The sequence below is a fragment of the Cavia porcellus genome, unplaced genomic scaffold (assembly GCF_034190915.1).
Source record: "Cavia porcellus strain 051 isolate PalLab524CR breed Dunkin Hartley unplaced genomic scaffold, mCavPor4.1 scaffold_11, whole genome shotgun sequence".
Taxonomy (NCBI): domain Eukaryota; kingdom Metazoa; phylum Chordata; class Mammalia; order Rodentia; family Caviidae; genus Cavia; species Cavia porcellus.
In genome coordinates this window covers 64,051,699-64,072,073 of record NW_026947494.1, presented here as the reverse complement: position 1 = coordinate 64,072,073, position 20,375 = coordinate 64,051,699, and the positions used below count along the sequence as shown (strand labels likewise).

At 38.3% G+C, this 20,375-nt stretch overlaps 1 protein-coding gene across 1 annotated transcript in view; it reads right to left on the bottom strand.

The window, feature by feature from the left end:
- Window positions 1–20,375, bottom strand: part of Ankrd31 (ankyrin repeat domain 31) — a 241,722-nt gene that overhangs the window by 124,934 nt on the left and 96,413 nt on the right. The window contains exon 12 of the mRNA XM_063258367.1: window positions 7,927–8,071. Coding sequence (XP_063114437.1) covers window positions 7,927–8,071 — 145 coding nt within the window. The remainder of the gene's footprint in view (window positions 1–7,926; window positions 8,072–20,375) is intronic.

Below are 20,375 nucleotides of genomic sequence, written 5' to 3'. Positions count from 1 at the left end.
TCTGATTGTCTGTTTCTACCCTTACAGAGGATGAGGTCTCCATGCAGAATGCATATGTTCCTGTCTTCCTAAAGCCTTTGCCACTCCTTGAATTATTTGAGAGCTAAAAGAAGTCTAACTGTCACTCTGAAGGGATTGGGGTAGTCTAAATTGCAAAATGGTTTCTATTAAGAATTACCTTGACTATTCCCAAAGCCTTTTATGAACAAATAGGAAAGGCTTCAATCCAGCCTGTAAAGGTGTCCATTAGGACCAACATCTGTTTAATTCTCCCCATGGTGCTATGTAAGAAAATCAAACTACCAGTCCTCGGCAGGGAATGTCCTCTCCACTGTACAAGTTCTAAAAAAGGAGTGTTTTGGGGTTGCCCACGTTGTTGTAGACACAGAGCAGGCAAGTTTTACAGAGCTGTTGGATGGCTGCTGTTAGTCTTAGACCTGTAAAAATTTGAGCGACCATTTCCAATGTGACACCTCTTCCCATATGGAAGGAATTATAAAGTACTAAAGCCTTCCACTATGTCTCCCAAGAAGGACCAATCTTTTTTCTAAATACCACCAGAGTTTTTTTAATTCCCCCTTGTCGTAGGGCCCACTAAATCTTCCTGCATAGACAGGTTTTAATGGTTTCTTGTTAACTGGGCAGAAGGCTAGTCTTAAGGGGCTGTAGGCTGCCCTTTTTGCTTCCCTACCAGCCTTTTGATTTCCCAAGGACACTTCAGATGTGTCTCTTTGGTGGCTCTTACAGCACATGAGTGTGACATGCTTGGGAAGATGAACTCCCTCTAGGAGTCATAGAATTTCCTGCCTTTGCTCAATAAATGATTGCTGCATGGGCATGTAGTGCCAGAAAGGCTTATTCAGAGCCTATATAGATATTTGCCTTTTCCCAACATCTGTTTCCAAGTAAGAGCTATTAGTTCTGCCTTATGAGCAAGAATAAGAGGTTTGGCTTTAATACCATGTTGTGAACTGCATAAACTTCCTTCTGATGTCTTTCTTAGAGAAAGTTACTTCCATCAGTGACTCATAATTCTTCAGGTTCCTGAAGAGGCAAAAATTATTGATGTCCTGCTTGCCTGCATAGATCTTGGAGATAAATTGTTTATAGAAGTGGCTAACTTCTGGGCCTGTAGATATCAAAGAAAAAGGATTAAAAGCAGTGCAGATTTTTATAATAATCTCACGTGGTTATCACAAAACCCCAGGAACATGGCCTGATACGTGTAAACTGCGCACCTGTTAACCACAGTAAGCATTTGTCTCCAGAATCATTCTGACTTGGTGGGGAGTTAGGACTTCTAATCTTTGTCTCAAGTTAATTTTGTAGCTTCCTCTGTTAGCACAGCTATGGCTGCCACTGCTCTCAGGCAGGGTGGCTATCCAACAGCTACTCTATCTAACTTTTTTGAAAAGTATGTCACTGAGTGGAGTTCTTTTCCAAGCCTTTGGATTAAGACTCCCTAAACAATTTTTCTATTTTTTTGATATGTACAGGAAGAAAAGTTTCCTTAAGCTAGGTATTCCCAGTGCTGGAAGCTGAGTAAGGGCATTATTTCTCTAAAGGAATTGAGAGTCACTTTTGTTGTTTGCAAGGACACAGAATCAGGGCCTTTAAAGCCTCATATAAAGGCTTTGCCAATAGTCCAAAATTAGGTGGCCAGATCCTACAAAATCTAGCTGTTCACAAAAAAAGAACGAAACTGTTATTTGGCAGCAGGAGACCCAAGATCACAGATAGCCTGGATCTACATGCTACACAACTGTTATTCCTCACCTAGGACATATCCCAAATACTGACATTTTTGGAGAGATATCTAAGCCTCTTCTTTGGAGACTATATCATATTGTTTCTTAGCTAGAAATCAGAGAGTTTGTATAGATTTACAGTTGGATAACTCCCAAATTGTACAGCAAAGCAGAATACCATATGCATATATAGGATGATTCCCTATTTAAACTCTAGGGTCTTTAGGGCCTGAGCCAAAAGGTGAGGACTGCCTCTAAACTCCTGTGGGAGTTTTCCAAGTATACTGCTGCTTTTATCTTGAAATGGGATTTTCCAATTCAAAGGCAAATAGAAACTGAGTGTCCAAAGTAGGGGAATGGAAAAAATGTGTCTTGTAAATCTAAGACTGGGAACCAACTAGTATTCCCTGAAATGCAGAAGATAATTGTATATAGATCTACCACCAGCGGGTATATTGGGATAACAGCTTTATTAATGAGATGGGGGGCTTGTAATATCCCATATCCTCCTTAGGGCTTTACTATAAGAATAATGGGAGTTTTATAACTACTGACATAGCTGAATTTGCCCTACCAAGTATTCCATTATACCTCACAGCAATATCTGCCTGTTGGCTAATTTGGTCAGGAAAACCTAGTGTAGTCCCAACAGGTAAAATCTGTTCGGCGTTTGTTAGAATTTGAGAGTTGCTCCTAATTTTTCTAGTAAAATTCTTCCTAGCAAGGGAATAGGACACCATGGGACAATTAGAAACTCATGATTAAATATGTGGCCTTCTCAGCTCTCTAGAAAAGGCAGTTGACTGCCATTTCCCCTATATTAATCATTTTCAGCTTGAAGCAGCTAGATGAAAACTACACCTCTTCTAACTGTAGTCAGGGATACTGCTTCAGAGGGGGAAATATTATAAATAGGTAAGTTAGATAGAAATACAGGAGGCAGTCAGACAGGGTTGAGCCCTCGAGAGTCAGTGCAAAAGATGAGAATTCATTAAGACTGTGGCTGGAGGTGCATCTGAAGATTAAAGCTACAATGGCTAGTTTTACATACTTCCCTAAGGGCTGAAGGGAGGCTTGGGATTATTGATATCATCTTTTTGAGATTTTCTATTATCTCATTAGGGGTGGGTCATCTTCTACCTATTAAGACTAAGACTGCTAGGATTAAAGGCAAGACCAAGATGATACCTTATCAACCAAGATTAATGATATTACTCATGTACCCTTGCAACCATTACATCAATATTATCTAAGTGACTATACTTGTGATCTTATTGCTTGACCCATATTGTACCTGCATCATGATTTTTCTCTACAAATCTTCCTTTGAGAGGTGGGCTCATTGGGAACCCATTCAGGACACCTCTTGTTTCTTAGGGGCTATTTCTATTCCCCATTCCTTTTCTCAGTAAATTTTCCTATTCTTAAAAAATTGTGGCCTTCAACCTGACACATCAGAAAGGAGTAAAGAATCTCTGACTCTAGTCTCTCAACCCCAACTACAGTTATAGATCTAGAGGAGAGTTTTCCAGAGAAGGAAGTAAAAATTGAATGAGTTACCCTTGTGTCAATAAGTAACCAAACCGGATCACTTATAATGTCAAAGATCACCTAGGGTTCCTTGCTGATATCCATGGACATGGGCACTATAGGTTCTCTGGGGCCACTTCAATCATTAGAGCAGGAAATGAGAGTTTTTGTCTATCCTAGCCCCTCTCTGAGAACAGGAACAGTTATCCCTCTAGTGCCATAAGTCAGACACACTGGTTGCCTCACACTTACATGAGGGTCTAGTAGTAGCTTGGAGTAGCTAGTAGTTATGCACTCTGTGTTCAGTCTTCTTGTATTTGAAGCAGGAATTTTTTCATTGTCTTTGAGTTCTCCCTTAGATGACCTGAGTGAGTTTGCCAACTGTGATAGCCACAATATAAGCCTTTTCTCTTTTGACCTTTATTGTGGTCAGGATTTGCAAGGAAAACAATTATATATGACACATAATTTATAGTATTGTTTTATAATAGTCACCCAAAGAGTTAAATATAGTAAGTACAGGAAATCTGTCCACATACGAAGACCTAAGGAATCCAGCTGAGGGTCTGGATCCCACATAAATGTTCTGCATGAATCCAACTGAAGACCTAGAGCCCACAACAATGCCCCGAATGAGTCCAACTGGTGGCCTAGAGCCCACAACAATGACTCATGCAAGTCTGTTTCATGGATCTGCACTGGGAAGGCCTGAAGGCCAGTGCTGGAAGCTAGAAAGTCTGTGCCAGTGGAATGAAGAGTCTGTACCAGCTGGTTAATGGTTCTGCACTGGACTCAAGTAGCAATGCTCAAGATAAGACCAGGGCTCCTCCGGAAAAGTACCACAGCCATACTCTGTGACAACGAGTCCCAAGCTCCTCTGGCAAGGAGAATTAGCAAAGTTCATATTAGGTAGCCAGTGTGACAAGCTTCTCCTGGAGATTAAATAGCACACCTGGATATTAAACAGAACACTTGTGGATCCAGGAAGCAATATAGTAAAAGTAAGAGCTCTCTCAAAGTATTCTCAGTGACAATGAGGTCCCAAGCTCCTCTGACAATGAGAAAAGCCAAGTTCATTTTAGGAAAGAAGCTTGACAAGCTCCTCCAGGGAAGCCAACAGGAACAGGCGATCCAACAATACCACAGAGAACCAACAACACTTCTTTCTTTTCAGTTCTCCTTTTATGTTGATAACAGTCCTCAGATGAGTCTTCCATGCTCAGCCCCATGCTGATTCAGTTCAGCTGGTATTACAAGTTGACCAGCAGTTATCAATCCACCACAACTCTTCACTGTATCCTGATAGCTGAACATAGAAAAGGTCACTATGCAGCAAGAGTCATGGATGTCTGTGGGCCCATCTGAAGTTTCTGTAATTTACAAATATCAGAGGCTAACTGAAAAATGCAATGATGTCCCAATAGTGCTTTTCCCTCCATGGAAGATGGATCTAGTATATTTATGAAAGACTTCTATTAATCAGTTACAGAAAACAGCTGGATTTTCCTTTTTGGCCTATATGATTCTGTTCACTTTACCATAATTAACAGATTTCTTAATACACCTTTGCATCCCCATAGTAAGAGTAGCTATAATAGTAGACATCATTTTTGGTCCCTCACTAACAGTATAGTTCATTTGGTTTCATTAAATGAACAGTAACAGAAAAAAATGGTCAGTGGTGAATTAGAGGAGTAAAAAGCACCACTTCAGGATCTTCCTGCAGACCTTCAGCTATCTGTGTACTCAGTGGGACTTAAGGCTGCGTGAAGAACATGGAATACTTGTTTCCTGTGGGGGATGAGGCTCTCCTATAGTTCCTAAGTCACTTGGAGGGGATGGATAGATCTGATTTAATGGCCTGAAGATTATAAGGAGGAGGTCAAAGAGAATTCCCACGAGATTCCCATATCATAGGTGCTTGGCTACAAGGGATACAGTAGATTTAGACATTGAGTTCCTTGAATCTGGTGTACTATGGTAGATAGACCTACAGCTGGTATGGGGTGGACTAGGAAATGGACTCTATCTCCTGAGGGTACTAACTGATCAGCCTGCTAAGGAGGTGGCAATGGGGAGGAGGAGCCTTCTGCAGCATCTGCTCCTTTGGGTTGATGATTTTGTGAGTACAGTTCAGGCATCTGGTAAAGGGCCACAAACATCAGGCACCTCTGATCAATTTTTCTGTTTCTTATAGTGAAGATATAATTTAAATATGGCATCTAGGCTGCCCAGGGACAACCACATCTCAGTTTCCCTAACTGTATATATGTCATTTTTTATAACACAGGAATATGAGGCATTCTCGTTGAAAGGTCTTAGTGTGGAACACTTCCCCAATGGTTAAGAAGCAATCAGAGTTGGACTCAGAAGGAATACATGAGGTTGTTCCCAGCCACAGACAAAGTAATATAAATTAGGTTCTAGGATACCAGTAGGCCTGTCCTTGGGTCAGTGTCCAACAGCTGGGACCTGACAGGATATCTCCTGATAGCCTGAGTCCTTAAGCTCTATGGCCATGACTTGGTAAGGCCGAATTCCTTTGGATATCACAGGGTAGTCTCTCTGAGTGGAAACCTGACAGGGCATCTCCTGCTAGCAGGCCTCTCCCTGGGCCAATGCCCATCAGCACGGACCTGACAGGGAATCTCCTGGAAATCATGTCGGGCATCTCCTAGTAAAGCTGGAACTTTTGCAGCTATGTCTCCAGCCTTAAGTGAGCACCACTGTTACTTTCTTTGGACCCATGGTAGCTTCTCCTATAAATACAACTTAGAAGATCCCATAACTGGAATGTCTGGCTAGATGGATGTCTCTTAGGCAATCAAAAGGGACCCATCCAAAAAGAAAACTCATCTCATTAGATCAACCCACAAAGCATATACAAATCTGGTGACAGCATCTCAACATAAAAGTCAGGAATTAGGTAAATTCAGTCAACAAGTACAGGTGATGCATCCTTTTTGATAGAAGCATAAACTTAAGGCCACAAATACAACAACAAAAGCAAACCAACTAACAAAGAGGGTAAACCAGTATAAGCAAACTACTTCAGAAATAATTCTAGGTGGACTTTTGGACCCCAAGGAAATACAGTCAGCTAAAGCCCACTTGACTGCTGCTTGCTGCTGGCTGATGAAGTGGCTGGAGTTTTAAAACAGACTAATTTTTTTCACTTTTGTGAAAAAAAAAGACAAATCTCACTTTTGTCAAGAAGATATTATACCTCTTAACTTGAATTTTTGGGTAATCCAGAACCAACAACTAAATAAATGGAACACCTGATAGCCAAAAGGCTGAAGGAGAGAAAAGACCAGAAACAGAGAAGGAAAAAAAACCCTAAAACCTGTGAAAAGGAAGCACTCATCTTGAGCCCATGATCCATGGAGAAGCACAAACACTCTCAACATTAAACAAAGAGCTGCCCGAATCCAAGGCAAATTACTAAGTAATCCATAGAGAAAATCAACAATTTAGGCAGCCCAGATCCATGTCTTCTATTTCCCTGCTGTAGGCAGCTATGTCAAACCACTCGCCTATTCTGCTTGAATTGGCTTAGGCCCTACCCTACTGAGGCCCATGTCACAGCTGCAACACTGTATGGATGAGTAACAGAATATAAGCCCAGTTGTCTTGTAGGGGTCCTCATGTCCCATCAGGGCCTTTTGTTTTCCAATCCAGTCATTTCCACATGGTGACTGGTTTGCCTTTCATCCCAGGAATCTATTCTTTGCACAGTAAGGGGAAGAAAGAAAGTCTCCAGAGAGAATAGGAAAGTTACCTTCCTTGCTGGCGGAGTTGTAGGTTTCCCGCTTCTATTGAGGTCTCCAAAAGTCTCTGAGCTGCTAATGCCTCATGTCTGGTGAGGCCTCTAGGCAATGAAGCTATACAACAAAGTCCTTGGTTCATTGTCCAAGATCAGAGGAGATCAGGTGCATTCAGGGTAGTACGGCAGTAGAGTCTTGGCTCATTGTCTAATGAGATCTTCTGAGGTTTGGTGATATCCTGCCTGTCTGCTCACCAGATTTTACAGTTGAGTGGGCCAATAATAGTTCAAGGTCTTATGTATGAGGAACAAAGAACTGCCAAATGTGCACCCAGTAGCATGTAGTACGTTTTCTGAAGATCATGGGAAGTCATGCTTGGGGCCAGGCCATGCCAACAATGGTACAACCCAGACCAAGAAAGGTGCTGGGGTGACAGAAAAACACTATACACAAGTCAAAGGTAACAGCAGCAACAGGAAAAAGTAGTAGACAACTCAGACTTTTGGAATTAAAAGGCCAGACACCTCTCCTTTAGGTTCTTCCCACTGAATCTCTCTCTTCTGCTAACGCTCTGGCATTTGTGCTCTTGCCTAGAGCATCAGTGAGCTTCTAGGATTGTGTTATTGTCTACTTCTCCGAGAATAACGGAAGCAGGAATAACCAAGGGTGCTGCTTAGTCTAATGGGGACAGAGGGAGTGATTCCCTCAGCTCCTTTGTTTCTTACTATACTAAAGTCAGTATGCTGTTTTTAAAAGAATACAGCGAATATGTCACTGAATAGGTTTTTATAAAAAAAAATTTAATTTCTGCCATTCTAAATTCAGTTTCTATAATTCTACCAACATAATGAAACAGCTATAACAAGGAACTTTAATCTTACCTGATGCAAGAAGTTTTTGATACTTAGGAATATATTTCTCAAGGAGACGCTTCATACGTGAGTCTCTAGCCTTATCCAAAGCACACTTTCCATTGTCACTTCTAAATAACGGGTCAGCTCCACTCAAAAGAAGTAACTCTGCCACCTAGAAAAAGATTATGTAAGATAGTCCAGAAAAAGTGGATGATTGTAAATGTGTTCTAGTACACAATAAATATATGCTTTCAAGGATATTTTTAGGATTACTTGTAACATCTTTAGCCAACAAAAATTAATGTAGTTGTTATTCAGTAAACTTAATTTGTTAGCCCACAGGTCCCTTCTCTTACAAAAAAAATGGAGGGCAGAGAGGGAATGTAGCAATTGTTCTTTTTTAAACTGAAAGGAGAGGGGAAGAAGGTAAATAAGAAAGGAAGAGGGGAATGTAGCATTTTTTTAACTCAAAATTTAAAGGAGACAAAGCTATTGCCTTGCTCATCGTTTTTAAGTTGTATCTCCATTTTGGTTCCTATAGGCAACCATCTAATGCTGAGAACCAATTGCTGAATGGAAACTGTCCCCAAAGTGTTGGTCCTTGGCACTCGAATGATGCCAAATGAAACCAAAATGAAACCAAACCAAACCAAAACACTGGATTGGTAACCCTACAGCTTGATACATATGCATTATCTCTGGGCTTCCCACCTCTACTCTTTTCCCATTTATCCTATTGCTTCTGAGGGTTCCAGGAGGCAGACTAGCTGTCATCATACTTTGGCCAAACTGTAAATAAATTCATTTTCCTTTTGGGGTTGTCTTTGCTTATTCTCAATGTGATAGTTGACCTAATGCCATCTACTGGGATCCCTAGAAACAGGAATGGTAGAGGGATAAGGAAAATATGCAAGAAAGGGAAGGAAGCTAGAAATATTTGAAGTTCAGTTGCTGGTGAAATGAAGCTAGAGAATATGTCAGGAATTAGGATTGGGCTCTGCAGTGGTATAGTAGAAGTACAGTTATTATGAGTAGAAGTACAGTTATTATGAGTAGGCACTTAAAGCAAACAGTCTAACAACAGGGGCAGATAAAAGAGCTAATTTAATCAATAGCTGGTTAATCAAGAAGCCACTAAAGCTTAGAAATTAAAAGAAAACAAGGATAAAATGCTGAAATGACAACACAGAAATAAGGACTATCCCCTTCAGAGAAGACTCATTTCCTTTGAATTAAGTTCTCTGGTTCGGCCTATGTACATAAGGCCAAGACAAAGAAAGCATATTGGATATCTTTCCGCTCTTAGTGAATCTCTACCAAAGGCTTTTACTTCATATTATTTTCACTGAGACTCATTACTTTCTCCTTTGGTTCATAACTTCATTCTTCATTGTTCATGGACAACCAGCTCAGTTTGTACAGAAAAAACAGTTACAGTAGCAAATATGACTTGACAAGTTTCAGTGGATAACTATATCTTTGTATCTGTATATAGGTATACATAGTACTGCTGTTTATCCTCAGACAATCAGGAAGAAACTTGCTAATCATTATTCTGTCACTCATTCTCAAACTCTGATCAATCAACTCTTCGGGACCACTCTCTACCCACTGCTGCCCCAGGGAAAAATGATGTCCCCATCTTTAATGCACGTATTTTATTATAACCCCCAATATATTTACTTGATGTTATGTTTCTTTTATATGTCTCTCTTACTGCACTGTTAAGTTTCTTGAAGGTAGGATTATGATTTTCCTTTTATATTAGTTGATAATGTTTGCATAGGAAATTAATGAATATAGTTCAAGATACAGACAGCTCAGAAGAGCATACAAAGAAACTAAGTTTTCCTTCTCCATGCCCTTCCTCCAGAAAAACTATTTTTTCTTGAGTCAGCCCTGGTTATAGTTTCCTTTGAATTTTTCCAGCATTAATCTAGTTCAACAAGTATGAGCATATATATTTATATGCATATATATATCACATAAATGCACACAGATTTTCTTATACAAGTGGTCATATATTATACATACTTCTTTGTATCTTGCCTTCTTTCTCACATCATCCCAACAATATTCCTTAGAGCTAGTTCCATACTAATGTCGTCTTCCTCTTTCTTTTTGACAGTGTAACAGTCTACTATATGTATTATGATTTATTCAACAAGTACCCTATTGATAAATATTAAGTTGCTTCAAATCTTTAACTACAAATAAATGTCTTAATTGTCTTTATATTTCCAATGCCTGATTCAGTATCTGGTGCAGAGTAAATGATCAAAATACTATTTAATAAAATAAATGGCTCTATAGGAGAATGTAAGAAGCAGCTATGAAGTGTATATTATACTAAAAGAAGACTGAAATCCTACAATAATGTCTGGAATGAGAAGATCTAAATTACTATTCATTGTATGCACTTAAAAATATATATTCATTTCCCCTTATGAGAAAATATTCTGACTAAAACAGCTTGTATCATCTTCTCTTCTCTTTGATATTAGTGAGCCTCCAAATGTGTGTCGTGCACAAACACAACAGGTATCCTTTTGCCACCTTCCCGTATAAACAAAAACTGTAACCAGCTCCTTCCCTTTGGGCTTTTGTCCTGAGAATGACAAAGACAGAGGCACCAACACAGAGCAAGCAGTGGGGAACGACTGGGTATGGTTTATTAGAACAAAAGGAAATCTCTACCTGTTGTTTAGAGGGGCTCCAAAAGATGAAAACCACGAGTGCGAAATCCACAGATTTTTATGCCGTCTTTGACATGAGAACAATGTAGGAAAATGTGCAGGTAAGCAGGTAAGTAATTGCAGCTGTCTGCTACTGTCAGGCTTTTGCTGCCCAGAAAACAGACTATTATTTCTTTGTTCTTTGCATTTCAGGCCTCTGGGGCTTTTTTTTTTTTTTTAAAGTTTACCCAGGGACTTGTCCTTTGTGCTCTCACTTCCCAAGGCTTACCTTTGGCCCATTAAGGTCCTGACATTAAGTTTATTTAGTTTACTTGCTTTTTCAGTTAGTTTACTTACTTTTTATCCTAATCTCCCCTTTATCTGCTAGTCTCATCATCATCATACATGAGTTAAAGAAGTTACCAATCTCCCTTTTGAGAATATAAGCACATAATCTCAGGTATAACACCACTCTTTGGACTACTTTTTAATCTTGTCTGTATTCTGGGCTGTGGGTTGTATATGTGGATGCACATTTACATTCATTTCACATATCAACATTAATGTTTGAAAAGCATTATTTGTATGTTTGATGTCATAGAAAGTTAAAAAAAATAGGGAAGTATTAAGTAGCAAGTAAAAATCTCTTACATATTTATGAAACTAGGTTTAAAAATGCTCTTTCCTCCAAAGATACTCATTTGTGGAACCTGTATGTATTACCCTATTTGGAAAATCTTTAGAAATGTGATCACATTAAAGATTTAGGGATGAGGAGATTATCACAGTTATCCTTATACAAGAGAGGCAGAGGGAGATTTCACAAGCACACACACAATGGAAAAGGCAATGTGAAGACTAAGGAAGAATATGGGATGATGTAGCCTTGAGTCAAGGAATGAAGAAATGTCAGCCACTTCTAGAAACTGTAAGAGACAAGCAACAAATTCTCCCCAATGGCTTCTGAAGAAAGTAAATCCCTAAGAAATGAGGAGCTGTTTTAACAGATACTTAAGTACAGAAAATTTTTCGTATTAATTAACAGATACAGACTAACAGAATTTGAAAAAAGCCTGGAATACCATGAGCAGATATTAGAAAGAAACATGATGTCAAAGGCTCTGATATTAATGGCACAAGAGGAGACAATAGAGAAAACCTCTGCTGTCTTAAGAATGCATGTATCATCATAAAATATTGGTGTAGGAAAGTAAATCATGATGGGAAAGTCTGGTTGAAGCTCAGAAGTCAAGAATGCTGACAGAAGTGGAAATCATAATGACAAGGTTCAGGAAGTTTCAGCTGATGACTCCACTGGCAGTTTCACGCCAGGCCACATGTGTTATGCTCAGGCACGTCTGTTTGTCTACATTTTGGTCATATCCTGCAACTTTGCTGGAGACTGAGATTAAAAGTGAAAGAATACATAATCTGATAGAGTTAATTTCAAGACAGCTCAATATTCAGGCTTTGGCATGGATACCGCTGAGTCAACTTTATGCAGAAAATCAAGAGCAAAGAGCATAACTGAATAAATTTAAAAGTTTTGAGTTTGGCCAAAAGGAAAACTCCAATAAAGCTGGAGACTACAGTATTAAGAGTAACAGAGATCATGGTTGCTGATAAGATCAGCATTAAAAAGAAGCTAAGTAATTTACAAAAGGAAAATAGGAAAAATGGCTTGAAAACATGGAAGGAATTTGAAAGACCTCACCAGACACAGATGCCAGGGCAGAAAAACTGAACACACTGCTTAAAAGAAGGGAGTCCTAAGGCATGCTGCTTGAGTAAGGTCTTCTAGGAATGGACATCCTGAAATTTTGTTCACAATGCTTAGCCATCCAGGCACTCAGAAGCCCCTGCAGCCATTATGTAAAAGGCTTAGGCTACTTCTCAAGTTAACAGCAGTCCCAGGCATATCCACATGGTACTGGTTTTACAGGTCTGCACAATCCAAGAGCTGAGGGGTCAGAGAGGTATTCACACAGACTTAGAAGGCCTGGGAGGCCAGGCACTGTGCTCCTGAGAAGAGAGGTACATGAGGCTATAACAGTAAAGCTGAAAGTTCAATGGAGACCCCCAAGAAGTTGGAGAAGTCAGGAACATGGAATGTCTGAGGAAAGCCCCAGAGAGTGAGCAGAGAGCTGCAACCACTGGCAGGCATTATCATAGGGACACGGTCACTTAAACTCTTTGGAATTCACATCTCATTGCCCTAACCTGTCTCAGTCTCACAATGGTCTCTGCACGGTGCCTCAGGCCTGCTAGAGCCCTCATACCCAATGGAACTATGCTTGACTCTCAGAACTGGCTAAAGGCCTACCAGATTTGCCTGGTGACCCAGACCTGTGTGAGATTTCATTCAGCACTCAGTGTTTTCCTTGGGCCTATCAGAATTTCCTGTCAGCCTCAGGTACACCTAATTTTCCACTAAATGCCCTGGCCTGGTATGAAGCTCTATCTGGTTGTTTTGAGCTGGTCCCATGGACACAGGCGTATCCATCATGTACTTAACATTGGTGCCCAATCAGCCAGAATCCATGCCAAACCCTCCAAGCCCACTCAAGCATTCACCTGGAATCAAAAGCCCTACACTTTTATTGGGCCTGGGTCCCAGCTTTGGGCAACGTTCATAGACAGGGGTACCCACTGAATGGGGCGGGGATAGGGGACCTGTTTCACTACACAAGCCTACAGGCTATAAAGAGAGAAATTGACTTGCTAACCACTTCTGGAAATTTGTTTTCTCCCCTACTTTACACCATTTTCCCTTCCTTATTGATGTTTCTTTTATAGTTTTTGGGGGGTGCAGTTTGGGGTTTTACCGTAACCCATTTTCCCTCTTTTTTAATATTATTTTTTACTAGTTTGATTAGGGTTGCCTGATTCATTCTCTCTCTCTCTCTCTCTCTCTCTCTCTCTCTCTCTCTCTCTCTCTCTCTCTCTGTCTTTCTCTCTCTGCTTTAATTGACTGGAATCTTGCTGTCAATTTATTTCCTTAGTATTTTTTTCTTTTTTTCCCCTCTAGTTTAATCTGTATTGCTTTTTATCCTACTCCTAATTTTTTGTTATTGTGACCTAATACTAATAATTTTCTTTTGCTCCTTAACAGGATCTTTTTATTTTATCACCTTCTTTTCATATTTTATTGCTTAACTTTTCAAATTTTATTTTTCTATGTTCCCCTTCCTATACCAGTATCCTTAGTAGAATAATCATTAATCCTTTAATCTATAGATACTTAGTTGTAAAATAACCCCAAGTTCAAACTTGTGTTAGTGTAAGAAACTTGTTGTGATATTTAGTTGTGAAATAACTCCAAGTTCAAACTATGATAGTATAAGAAAACACTTGTGTATTGTTTTACATTTTAGATGCATAAAGCATCATGACCATGACTCCAAAGAAAGTTAGTGATACCACAAGTAAAGCTAAGAAGAATACTGTGAGAACCATGACAGAGTTAAAGAAACAGATCATTACAAAATTTGTTAAAGTCCTGGAAAAATGAACTTATAAATGTAATTTCTGAATGTCAGAACCAATTATTTGATTTTCTATTATTTCTTATGAGAAAAATATGTTCACTTCTCAGATATTTTAGTGTTTGAACACAAATTTAGAACAAACTGAACGTCATAACTGACTCTATAGTGTGTTTTACTATAGCTGAACACTTCTATTGTTTTTTTTTTTTTAAAGCCAGTCAAAATTTAGCAGTGGGGGGTGGTGGTATACCAACTTTAGTGACACTAATGGTTAATAAGTTCTGATAAGCCACTGCCATCAGACAGCCAAACACTTCTAATGTTAATGGAGGTAAAACTGCTCTGTTTAGTAGACATTTATTGTAAATCAGTATCCTGTTTGTCTCAGAGTTTGTACTGTAACTACTGAGCGTGTCTTTATGATTAAAGACATAAAATTTTTATGTAAAGTATTAGCTATTAGAGATTGTTATTATCATTTGTATTTAGTTATTGCTGATTTTACTATTTTATCAAAGTAAAATAATTATTGCTATCAATTATTTTTCTCTACATGTCAATATTTAGATTGTGTGTGGGTTATAAACAATACTGCAGCCCATTTATTACCAAAGAACTGGGTACTGGGCAACATAAGCTGCCTCCTACTCTTTCTAATAAACAGAGGAGGCTAGATCCTGGGTTAGATCCAAAGGTCAATAGCTAGCCAGACCTAGAGGACCTTCCTGAAAAGTAGAAATTACTTAAAAAGATCTTCAAATTAGCAATAAAGCCACCTACCATAAGCATCTGCAAACCTCAACATAGAAAATAAAAAATAAAAAACAAGAAAACATGGGAGCAAAATACCCCAAAAAGCTACTAATGAATGAAAAATCAGAAGATCACACAGAGTATTAAAAACATGTTTACAAAAGAAACAGCAGAAAACTTTCCAAACATGAAAAAAAAAATTCACACACAGATAAGTGAGGCATATAAAACTCCAAACAGCCATGATCAGAAAAGAAATACAGCAAGATAAATCACAGACAAGATTACAGAAATTCAACACAAGAACAAAATCTTAAAAGTTACTAGAGAAAACAAACCAATCACTTATTAAAGAAAACCACAAGAATTACAGATTTTTCAACACAGACCCCAAATCAAAGAGAGCACAGATTGAAGTGTTTTATGCCCTCAAAGAAAATAAATGAAAGTATCTTGCAAAATTACCATTAAAATTAGTAGAAAAATAAGACACTTCCATCACAAAAAGAAATTCATAAACCAGCACTCCAAAAAATTCTCTAGAAAGGGAAAATGAAGGTAGTAATGCCAAAACGCTCTAACATAAGGAATCCACTAAGCAAGGCAAATAAATTGAAGGGAAAGAAAGAGAATCCACAACAGGAAACAGATACAATTACAAGTGTAAAACAATACTGCTCACTTACAACTATTAATATGAATTGTCTCAATTCACCAATGAAAAGACACAGATTCTCAGAAAAAGAATCAAGAAACAAGATCCAATATGCTTCATTCAAGCAACACATTTAAGCAAAAAGAAAAGTCAGAAACGAAAGGTCAAAGAATGTAAAATAATATTTAATGCAGATGGAGAGGAGCAAAGATGTTGGATAGATAACAGCTGGCTACAGAGGCTCCCTGATAGTCACCTTAGAATTCAACATAATACAGAGTGGGGAGCCACAAACAGAGGGAGATGAATTCTCTCATCTCAAGAAGAAATTAAGGCAACTTGCTGACAATTCGGGGTGCCGCTGCAATTGACCGAGATATTGCCACAACTTGCAAAGGTCCCACTGCGACTTGCTGAGCTGTTCGAGGTCCCGCCGCTTCAACTCACTGGAAGTGCAGTTACCTTGAGTTCGGGGGTCAGGGGGTCAGCGAGCCAGAGAGCCGAGCTGGCAGGATGCCTACATCGATCTGTGATGAATGATGGGAGTGGAGCCATTCCATAAATAGGGGGGCTCCGGCAGAGGACAGTATGGGACTGGGCAGGACTGGAAAGGAGAAGGGGCAGCAGTGACTTCAGTCAGTTGTTCCCTTCCCAAATGGGATTGGTGGAGTAAGCTCCTGGCTGAGACCGAATAGTTTATCCAAAATCAAGTCCCTACAGTGGTGGCACACACTAACCACACTAACCCAGTGATGCCTCAGAAGTTTGACTGATCTGGAGGGGAGGCTGTGCAAAGTAATACAGTGCAGGCCACAGCAGCATGACTGATCTGGAAGGGAGGGGCCAACATACGCTGTCCCTGTCCCTCACTAGCACATGGCAGTGGGGAGGGTCATCTAGCCAACGTGCTTCAGAAGAATTGTAACCAACAAAGAAAGAAACTAGGGCCTCCTGGAAGAAGCAAAAAAGATGGGAAGAGGAAGCAACAACAAAAAGCCACAGGTCCCAACCCTGAGACCATTGAACCAGGACAGGTATATACAAAGGAGAATGAGGACAGCAAACATGCAATATCAGACACAGTGCCAGTGGACATAAAGAGATATATTCGGGATCTCATAGATGAGTTCAAAAGTGAAATATCTAGCCAAATAAAGCCAGACATAAGAAGATTAATAAAAGAGATACTAAGCACCCCTCAAGAAGACACAGCAGAAGAAGGGAGGAACTCAAACAAAGGAGAGAACCACCTGATGAAGAATACAAAAAAATATAGAATACATGAAGCAAATTCAAAGAGATCACCAGGAAATTAAAAACACTATGGAAAGAGGGCAAATCTACTTGAGAGAAACTAAGCATAGATTATCCAAACCAGAGGACAGCTTTGCAATGTGGGAGAAAAAAGGGAAAACATTTAAAAAATAACAAGGAAACAAGCAGTAACAATACAAATGCTAGAAGACGACAAAAGGACCTATAACTTGAGAATAAAGAATGTCAATGAAGAAGAAGGGGTAAAAACAAAATAACTATAAAGGTTATTCACAGCAATAATTAAGGAAAACGTCCCAAAAGTAGGAAAAGGAAATGATATTCTGATACATGAGGCATACAGAACTCCAGCCACCTACAACCAAAACAGAGCTACACCCAGGCATATAATAATCAAGATCCCAGAAATTCAATATAAGAAGAGAATATTAAAAGCTGTTAGAGACAAGAAACAGATCACCTATAAAGGAAGGCCCATCAGAATAACGGCAGACTTCTTGACACAAACCATCAAGTAAAGAAGAGCCTGGAGTGAAATATGCCAAGCCCTGAAAGAAAATAACCTCCATCCCAGATTGATATACTCAAACTGTCTCTAGAAATTAATGGAGAAACAAGATACTTCCAAAGACAAAGAGGAACTTGGGAAATTTGCAGCCACCAATCCAACTCTATAGAGAACACTGCAGGGCATTCTAGAGAGAGAGTAAAGTACTAGGATTCCAGAAAGAGTGGCAGAAAGGTCTCAATGAATGGAGCAGAATGAAGAAGATAAGCAGATAATTGATGGCAAAAAAGAGCATAACATTAATGAGGCAGAGAAGATTTTATTCAAAACTGATATGATTGATAGTACCAAGTCTGAAAGTATAGGCAACTACACTGAAGATGACAAAACTCTACGATACACATTCTGGTTTGATACCTGCCAGTTTTTAAGGTTCTATACTATATACAAAATTGTGTTTTTATTAATACTGGTATGTATTTATACATTCAATTATACTATGTCTGATGATATAGCCAATTCTATTGAAGACAACAAGAGACAACACAGGAACCATGGTAGAACTCTTTGTATAATGGTCTTACATGTTTATTTTGTTTCATGTGTTTATAGGAATAGGTTTTGTTCTGCCTTGCTTTGTTTTGTTTCTCCCTCTAATATAGAAAGGATAGAAATACATGTTAAGACTCATGCATGTGTAGAATCTATAAACAGTTTATGAGAACTGATCTTATGACACATAATGAAATGAACAGATACTCTGAAGAAAAAGAGACACTAAAATACCCAGCGCTGATTCTGGAGTGTCATAATGTGAAACCCAGCAATAGTATTATTCTTTGTTCAGAATGATACTAGCCTGCTTGGGTTTCTTCAATGTCAACATAATTGAAGATATGGATAACTGCATGTATGTTTAAGTGTATAGGACTGATAACCATATTTCTAAGTTTTTGTTGGATAGTTGAACAGAACTGGTTGCAATCTCACTGTTTGAATCTCCACTTTACATGCTCCACTTTAGTATCTTGAATAACTATTTGTAAGAAGACAATGTGTAATCATCAACTTGTGATTTCTTACTGTTTATTTTTTTCTTTGAAATTATTTATTATTTCTACCTGTTTTCTGTTTTGTTTAGTCTTTCTTTAAATTAAATTTAAAAAAAAAGACACTATAGTACCCAATGCTGATCACGGAGTGTCACGATGTGAAATCCAGCAATACTATTGTTCTTTGTTCAGAATGATTTTAACCTGCTTTAGTTTGTTTAATCTCAACATAAATGAAGATATGGGTAACTGCATGTATGTTTAAGTATATAGGATTGACAACTATGTTACTAAGTTTTTGTTGGACAGTTGAACAGAACTGTTTGCAGTCTCACTGTTTGAATTCCCACTTTACATGTTCCATTTTTGTACCTTGAACAATTATTTGTAAAACAACAATATGTAAACATCAACTAGTGACTTCTGTTTATTTTTTCTCTGAATGCATTATTTCTACCTATTTTCTGTTTTATTTAGTCTTTCTTTAAATAAAATTTTAAAAGCATTCAATGCAGCAGTAACCTAGAAAAATGATGAATAGCAATCCTAACTGCAAAGTGGATTTCAAGCTACTATGTGTAATTCACTGCTTACAATTGTAATAGGGAACCTGAAGTCCCCACTGTCACAAATGAACAGATCAACTAGACAAAAAAAGTCAAAAGAAATAGCAAAGTTGAACCAAACCTTTCAACAAATGGACTTATCAGATATCTACAGAGTATTCCACCCAACAACTGAATACATGTTCTCAGCAGCATATGGAATATCTGCCAAAAGAGATCATATATCAGCCCCTAGAGCATGCTTAAGTAAATGCAAAGGAACTGAAATTATACCAGGTAGATATTATATATTTGCATATCATGTTGGGATGAGAATACAAATCAATGGCAAAAGACATCATAGAAACTATGCAAATACATGGAAATTAAATACCACCCTCTTATATAATCAATGAGCTACAGATAAAATTAAAGAAGAAATTAAGACAGTTCCTTCAACCAAAAGATAATGCCAACTACAATATCCTGGAATCAATGGGACACAATGAAAACAGTCCTAAAGAGGGAAGCTAATAATGGTAAATTCCCATATCAGAAAAACAGAGCAAGCTCAAATAAATAACCTAATTATACACTTCACTGTTCTAGAAAAACAAAAACAATCCAAACCCAAAGATACTTCAAGGAAGTGAATTATGAAGGGCAAAGTAAAAAGTAATGCAATTTATATTAAAAAACAATGCCAAGAATCAATGAACTGAATAGTTTATTCTATAAAAGATTAAATAAGGGGCTGGGGATTTAGCTCAGTGGCATAAGCGCCTGCCTTGCAAGCAGGCAGTTGTGAGTTCGATCCCTGGTCCCGATAAAAAGGAAAAAGACAGAAAAAAAAAGATTGAACGAAATAGACAAAACCTCATCCAACCATATTAAAATAAGGAAATCTTAGATAAAACACAACCCCATACAATTAAAAATAAAAATGGAGACATCATAAAGGATTCTTCAGAAATCCAGAAGATCATAGATAACTACTTAAGAGAATCTATACTCTTAAAAAAAAGAGAAATTGAGAAGAAACAGATTTCCAGGTACATAATCAAAGCTGATCCAAGAAGATATAAAAATCTAGTATCTCCATGAAACTGAAGAAGTAAAACAAACAAACCTCAAAACAGAAATAACTACCAATTAAGAAAAAAACCCAGGCCCTAGTGAATTCATTGTTGAATTCCAAAAGAACTTTAGAAAGGATCTAATGCCAATTCTCCTCAAACTCTTTAATGAAAGGGAAGCAGAACTCTCAAAGTCATTCCTGGAAACAAGTATTACCCTGATTCCAAAACCAGAAAAGAACCCAACCAAAAAAGAGAACTACAGGTCAATCTCTTTAATGAACATAGATGCAAAAATCCTCAATAAGATACTGGCAAACAGATGACATCAAATCATCAAAAAGATTACAGACCATGACCAAGTTGGGATTCATTCCAGGGAAGCAGAGATGGCTCAACATACACAAGTCAATAAATACAATTAACAGAAGCAAGAAAGAAAATACCAG